Source organism: Lolium perenne, chromosome 3, assembly GCF_019359855.2.
Source record: "Lolium perenne isolate Kyuss_39 chromosome 3, Kyuss_2.0, whole genome shotgun sequence".
Taxonomy (NCBI): domain Eukaryota; kingdom Viridiplantae; phylum Streptophyta; class Magnoliopsida; order Poales; family Poaceae; genus Lolium; species Lolium perenne.
This window is the reverse complement of record NC_067246.2, coordinates 335144859-335152473: the sequence shown is the minus strand read 5'-3', so window position 1 is coordinate 335152473 and position 7615 is coordinate 335144859. Positions and strand designations below refer to the sequence as shown.

General features: G+C 41.6%; 1 protein-coding gene across 3 annotated transcripts; it reads right to left on the bottom strand.

The window, feature by feature from the left end:
* Window positions 1-421: 421 nt before the first annotated feature.
* LOC127345893 (light-mediated development protein DET1) lies at window positions 422-6576 on the bottom strand. Of its 3 annotated transcripts, none has more exons than XM_051372417.1 (11): window positions 6266-6573; window positions 5127-5551; window positions 4794-5022; window positions 4186-4281; window positions 3801-3869; window positions 3571-3627; window positions 3403-3483; window positions 3147-3311; window positions 2572-2667; window positions 1254-1353; window positions 422-853 (listed from the first exon to the last, which is right to left on the bottom strand). In XM_051372417.1, exons 1-11 carry the CDS (start codon window positions 6344-6346, stop codon window positions 717-719), a joined length of 1536 nt encoding a protein of 511 aa, XP_051228377.1. In that variant the 5' UTR covers window positions 6347-6573; the 3' UTR covers window positions 422-716. The 3 variants fall into 3 exon arrangements, 1 of the variants encoding a protein (XP_051228377.1); XR_007879108.1 differs by lacking the exon at window positions 422-853 and adding an exon at window positions 1473-1785 and having other exon boundaries at window positions 6266-6576; XR_007879109.1 differs by lacking the exon at window positions 422-853 and adding an exon at window positions 1540-1785 and having other exon boundaries at window positions 6266-6576.
* Between the last annotated feature and the right edge of the window lie 1039 nt (window positions 6577-7615).

Genomic DNA, 7615 nt, shown 5'->3' with positions numbered 1-7615 from the left:
TTTTTGTCAAAAAAATGAAAGATGGTGGTTTTTTGTTAACCTAGCCACAATTGTGGTGGGTTTTTGTAATTTTCTCGTCAGTAAGATATGAACTTAGTGATCACCTTTGAAACCAAAATTTCTAGGCTAACCAAGGAAAGAATCGATGCTCCAGTCTTATGTCCTATGTCATGCGCAATTTCCTGACCTGTTTCAGGATTACTATGGCCATCATCGGTGAAGGCAGCATCTGTAGTTTGAGTTCTATAGTTCTGTACTCAGGAAAAAAAAAGTCAAAGAAGAAATCCTCTTTCTATTCTTCAATCTCCAGCGATCCAAGAGGTTGTGTGTACTTGTTGACAAAGTAAATCCATGCCCACAGAGTTTCAGTTCGAGAATGTATCCACTGCACGGTAGCTTGAGGTCTGCCCAGTGCAACAGATTTTAAGAAAAACACCCAAAAACCTCTTTCAAAATCTGGAAAGAAAACATGATACAAATACAAATCTAGATTTACCATCCTGCTACATTTTACATTTCCAACTTGATCATGCTAACCTAGCATACTAAAAATAGATCAAGAACAACACATGAGCACAGGATCATGGAGATGTCAAAACTACTCCAGTTTTTTCCCTATAGCGATGATACACATGGCCAAAATTTCTATTGAGCTGTGTTGCAAGCTCGCCGGCTACTGATATAAATACAGTTAAGTCAACACAACTATAACCTCTCTATCTCCGGAAATGTACATTGACAACAGTTGCCTGCATGTACGTCTGCTGAATCGACAACGCGAGCGGAAAAAACGGGTGGAACAAGAAGGAAGATATTCTCTTCGCCCTGCCGTCGGAAGAGCCAGCATCAGAACCTACAGTCAAGAAGATCAAGAGACATTTATGTGATGCTACGTAAAAACATCAACTTCATCCTTGCATGAAAATCTAGGTCTAGAACAAACTTATGTTTTGATTCCTTGCAGAAATGCAGATACATGTGAGTGCATCTTTACTCTTTCAGCGCATGAAGTTGACATTACATTATCAAACCGTTACTCGAGTAAGTTGACCTAAGTCTTCCCTTACTCTTATGAAGTTATGATGATCTGCTCATGTGCTCTACATGATTGTACTATTATCGTGTGGGTTTCATGTGTCTCAACAACAATGTCTGTCCCTTATATGGATACAGGTTCAGATTGATATGAAATATATTCCACAGGCTAGCTCTAGAATATAGATTCTTGGTCACGGCATAGGATCAAGAGTTACCTGGTTTTATCTTAAATTTGACAACGTTTGGTTGCTTCACTGATATGAATTTTATTGGATGCTCTGTGCAATGCCTATGCCGATCAGCTGCTGAAATCAGCTGCAATAAGGAAACAAGGCAATACTAAAAATTTATTAACAGCGACAGAAAACTTACTATCAGCTGCAAACAAGGAAATGAATCAATACTAAATTAAATAACAGGATGATAAGAATTACTATTGTGCGGTTGAGTACACTAATCCCAGAAGATTAACAGGCTCATGGAAGGCATAGAAATATTAACTGCAAAATGCAAATGATTCTCTGCTGTCCACTCAGCACTATGGAACCCCCCATACTCATACTGTATGTATGTTGTGCAGGAACAGTATTTCTTGGCATAGCCCCTCCCCCTTTCACTGACCAGAACTAGGTTTGGAGAGGCTAAAATATCCTAGCCTCAACTTCGTTTCATTGTCGCAGATGCCCTTGTAACCTTGTATACCAAAGAGAGGAGATCTTAATCTGTGATAGCTCCCCACACTCAATCCTGCCCTTAACAGCCATGAATCAAAATTTGTTCATACTTGGTAGAAGATTCTGTCTAGTGTACATTCAATCCCGAAAACTTTTCACCATAAGGCGACCAATTGTAGTGTGACCAAAAGAAAGAAATGGAATGAGAAAATGATCAATGTGCTACTAGTCTTCAAAACCGTTGCCTAGTTACTAACATATAAAGAGTACACATTTTCAACGTCAATAGGAGCTCCCTAACTATCTGTGAGACAACAATGTGATTATATGATGGCCACATGAGTCGCAACATACAAGGTCAGTTTTTAAGTATCAATTAACTTGTCAAATTCATTCTAAAACTAACATTTTAAAGTAAGAAATCATTTATAAGATCATGCGATCTTTTCTCCTGAAGAGCTCTGTACTGAATCTTTATTTTTTCATATTAAATAAATTCATAAAAATAGAATTAATGCTATGTAGAATTTTCTGCTGTTAGCATTCATGCGCCACTGGTTCGATGCCAGATTTGACGCAAGATATAACCTTGCCAATGTTCTTTCAGAAAGTCCAGTTAATAATGTGTGGTGTCACCTACTGATACCGTTTTTAGCTCATTAAAGTTTAACCTAACGTGTCAAGCAGAAAAAGGTTGGCGGGTTGAGCAAAAACATTACATATTCAGTGTGTAGCTCTAAAATTGACTATAGAGCCTAAAATTATACGAATGATATGCAAGCCAGAAACTAACCAAATTGGTACACAGCAACTACTTTATAATTTATATGTCAAAGTTCAAGCAAGTTGTAGAACAAACCTTCTCATCATACCGAAAAAGGGATAGGTCAAAGTAGGGTGAAGGACTTTGTGATTGGCAAGTGTAAGGTAATGGTGACATCATCTTCTTCACAAACTGCCAAGTAAAAAACAAGACGCAATCACCAAAAGTGTGAGCATTACATCTTTCTATAGAAGCTATTTGTTCAGAAACTAGATATCGGATGCCTTATGCCTACAAAAAAAATGAAAAATATCTAGTAAATATAGATATCAAGGAACAACCCATGAGCATGAAGTAATCATTTTTCTTCTTTATAATGAATGTGTGATTACTAAAAATTTCACAAGCAAATTATCTCTGTTCGACTACATATGAGCTGACATAGAGCTAAAAAGGCATGACGTAAAACAAGCTCAAAATGTTTCACATTTCTAGGGAGAGAGCTGGGTCAAGCAAACCCATCCTATTGCATCTAGTAGGTCAGTTGATTCTAACATAATCACATTGTAGATATTCCCATTCTTAAAAATCTTGTTGAATCGTTTAAAATAGGACCGAGAACTAAAATGGTTTATAAAAAGTGCATCATACTCTCTGTATCATGATATTACCTGGGAAGTGCTGCTTGCTTTATTCCTAATGGTGCGCAGTTGATCGAGAGCATGAACATTATTGGCATGTGACGAGATAAAATTTCCGTGCAAAGAATTTTGTGGATTTGCATGGAAATGATCATAGAAAGTTTCAAACAATGAATACAGCTCCTCCGAAGAATTCTGATGAGAAATTATATATTAAGCTCAACACAAGCAAATGAAATATAAAATGAGTTCAGGGACGATATATGTTTCATTTGATAGTAGGTACCTGATAGAGTGAGACAATCTCTGTTGTCTCCATGTTGTACACAGCAAAGAATGCTAGATTTTGATCAGTGGTTCGAGAAACCTAAAGAAATAAAATAGTAACTTCAATTAGATAATGACAGGATATGAATAACCTGTAAGTAAGATGTCTGCACAAAAAAACATTTACCCCTCCATCCACGCTACCAAACTTGATAAACAGGTGACGGCGATCCAAAAACTGTACCTGTTCAACTATCATATTATAAGCACATGTTGTAAAAAAATCTTCGATAGAAAATGACATGTTCAATACACAATCCAGGCCCTATCATCAAGGTTTACTGAGAAAATGAGAAACTTTTGAACTAACTTAAGAAATGAAGATAAAAAACATAACAAAGGATGTATTCTAGGTACCTTCCATATGATAAGATCCACATAGTCTTGAAAGTGAAAATAGAATTTCTTCTTCAGATGTTGGACCCTCTGCAAACAAATACCAATACTTCAAACAAGTAGAGATAAAAAAAATTTCTCTACAAATAAAGCTGCAAGGAAAGGATGGCCACTGAAGAAGGAATAAGCAATTAGCATGATTCTATTCAACAATTGAAAAGAAGAAATAACACCATGCATGCGAATGACAGGGAAAATAGAAATGTTTCAGTAGTGTACACAATATAAGTTTCCATAACTATACAATGAGAATGGCCTGAATAAATCCATGATCTAGAATGCAATGCACGCAAAGTTCACATGTTAATGGCAAATGGATGGGCAAAATTTAAGATAGAGAGCTAACCAAAGCCTGATCGGGTTCCTCATTCCATGTCTTGCGGAAAATAAATGACAACAACCGCTGCTTGATGCCAGGAAGGAAAGAACTCCCATGTGCAACCTGCATGAATCAAGTACATTAATTACTTCACACTACATAAAATTAGCATGGTTAGTTTCAAAACAGACCAATTTTGATTAATGTTGTACGATGTATCACATAAATAAAATATTAATAGAGTAGTTGTCGGTCAAAGTCTTGTCCCAAGAGAACAAAACAAAACAAAATGTTATATTTTGGGACAGAGGGAGTATATATCAGTTTACGTCTAACAAGAAGCTTGTATAAGTACTGCATGTAAATCATGATACACTTGCACAGTTGCACCTACAGACATCAGGAATGTTTGATGTTGTCTTAGATGTGTTACAGGATCATCTTTGCTTCTTCCCAAAGACATGTAATTGTGATATTCCCAGAGAGGTATATTTGTAACAATAAAGACAACATAAGGCACTTTTGGAATTTCAAGACAGGTGCAGGCACATGCCACACATTCACATTCCCCAGTCAGTGTTAAATGTGAGTAAAGAACTACATAACTTTTAATCTTTAACCAAACTTACAAGTACCTGGCCATGTGAATGGAGATATAATTCATCGTCTTCCTGGCAAAATGCTCCAATCCTGCGTACCTCAACAAGGTTGCCAGAATCCCGGATCTGTAGGATATGTATTGTTTGATATCGAAGAGAAACTATGCAAAGCAGATCCTCATACAGGTAGGCTCCAATGCTATGAGCAAGATTAATGAAGTCATTGCGGAAAGCCTTCTCGTCTAGGATTGCACCATCTTCTAGCCTGGTAACAGAAATACAGAGAACCCAACAAAGGAAGGAAAGTCAGATAAAGTGTCATTATTGAGAGCTAAGAACTGCATTCCTCCTAAGTCAAGATAACTGTACCTCACAAGATGGAAAGTAATTTTCTCCATCGATGGTACCCCGTGAATTGCACCCTCACTGGCAGCAGAATCGTTACTCTGTGCAGTTGACGTTGCAAATAAGCCGTATTGATGGCATGCTACGTACAGGAAGAAGTCCTTGCAAATGTACTCGTTGCTGGATGCAAGTGAAATCGAGTAGAGCTGCTTAAAGAAGCTGTCGAATCTCTTTGCTTTAGCCGGAAGGTCATGAGAATCGCACTCCTCGTTGCACGAGAAGGTTAGCCAGATGGGCCGGTACACGATCAAATCTTGGTGGTTCCGGCTGAAAGCCACGAGATACTTCCCGTCATCAGTGAACTTGCGGAACGAATAATCCGGACACTCTATGTCGTATATAGTGTAGCTCGGAACCAGATTCTCGTAGAACTGCCTCACGGTGTTAACCTGCCAAGAAACAAAAGGGAAGTACAGCAAAAGACAGCTTAGTTAGATTCCTCCTACGCTGCAAAAAACTAGTAGCTGTTGTAAAATCTCGATCGCATCAAAATTAAAATTTTGAATTGAGCAGTAATGCCAAACCAAGATTGGCTTGTGTGCGCTTCATCGGTTACAAAAGGAAACACAGCGCGAAGTGACATCTACGGGTATACAGAAATAGGTTTGAGCACAGCTATACTTGTAAGATCATCATAGAAGTAACAATCGATTCGGCACTAGATCGCATATGATCCCGAAGTTGATAATGGCATGTGTGGGAAGGAGTGAGTTAACAAGCATTCTAAGTTGTGATCACCGGCTGTCTGGCATTCACATGACATGATTGGATGACCTGCTTTTATCCGCACATGTCACCGTTTGCAAGCTACTACAGGCGTGAGGTTTCGCTGACAATCAAATGTCACCGCGCGCCGTTTGACTGGGTTGGACCAGGGGTTGGCATTGGGTTTCTAGAAGGTTTCTTCTCTTTAGTGTGTGAGGTCTAGACTATGTGCTACTACAGTATCAATGTCCCGAAAAGAGGGTGGGCCCAATTTCAAGCCCACAGCAGCATAGTAAAAGTGAGTAATGAAAATTGCAACAAGCCGCTTGGAGAGAGACGGCGGGAGCAAGAACCGGTGGATGCAGAGGAGGTGGGGTGCGAGAGCAAGGGGCACGTACGGTCGCGCCGGGGCGCGAGGAGAAGCACTGGCGGTCGAAGACCCTGGAGGCGAGGTTGCCGGTGCGGAAGAAGCCCGCCATCACCGCCGCCGCGGCCGCATCGCAGAGGGAGTTCGTCGGAGGAGAAGAACGGATCGGCGGGCGGGCGGGTGGGGAAGCCGAGCCGCGCTGCTAGACTGGGGGATTGCTGGTGTGGGCAGGGGAGGGGATTTGTGGTCTGTGGTGGTGAATTTTCGGACAAGGCCAGCCGAGGTGAGAGTGAGGTGGGAGAGCGGCGACGACGGCGAGTGGGGTTGGGGAAGCTGTGATGTGAGGACGGTAAGGGGACACGACTCGCCACGGGCATCGCTGGTGGGGTTCACTTGAGCAAAATACTTTCTATTTTTAGGACCATTTTCAGCAGATGGGCTGTAATAACTGCCGAATTTGCTTCTCCAGCAGCAGCCGCGCTATTAGCGATGGCCCTGTAAAAAAAATTGTGCGAGCTGCGTTTTGCCCTATCCGGATCGATATATGTGACACGTCGGCTGCAGCGCGCGGCATCTTTCACGCGCGCGCAAAATTTGAAGGGCAGGAAAATTCACCCCGCACCCTCTATTTCCCCACCCGCGCCGTCGCCGGTCGATTTCGCCGCCGCCACCGCTCAAGTTCGCTGCCGCGTCGTAGATCCGCCTCCCCCGCGCCTCCTCCCGACAGTTTCGACCGCTCCGTCGCGCTGTACCGAGCCGCCGCCGCCACCGATGGGCACAACGCCGGCGCTTTCGACGGCACCTCGCCTTCCTACTCTTGCTAGCGGCGTCAATGTCGTCATCGCACGTACTTACAACATGGTGCAGCCAAAATGCTCGTTGGTTTGCTCGCAAGGTATGCGCCTCCACCGGCCGCCAACATTTTCTCAATTTTTTTGCTAAAAGCTAGTAGTACTAAAGTCATTTCATATCTATATTTGTAGAGTTCATCATACGATTTTTCGGACGACGAGTACAACATCGAGGAAGAAGAGGACATATCCATACTATTAGCATACTGTGCTATTAAGAAGCCAAAAATAGATGGATCGGTGTTCGGTAGACAGAAGTTGTGGAGAGAAAGGATTGAAGGGCACGAGAAATTGATGCGGTCGTATTTCAATGATAATCCGATATTTTCTGAAAGCTATTTTCGACGGCGTTTTCGGATGAGCATCAACTTGTTCAAGCACATCGCAACGGAGGTGACCAAGTATGACCGATTCTTTGAGCAACGAAGAAATGCCACCGGAGAACTTGGTCATAGCACATATCAGAAGGTGACCGCCGCCTTGCGTATGTTGGCATACGGTACACCGACGGATCTAGTTGATGACCACAG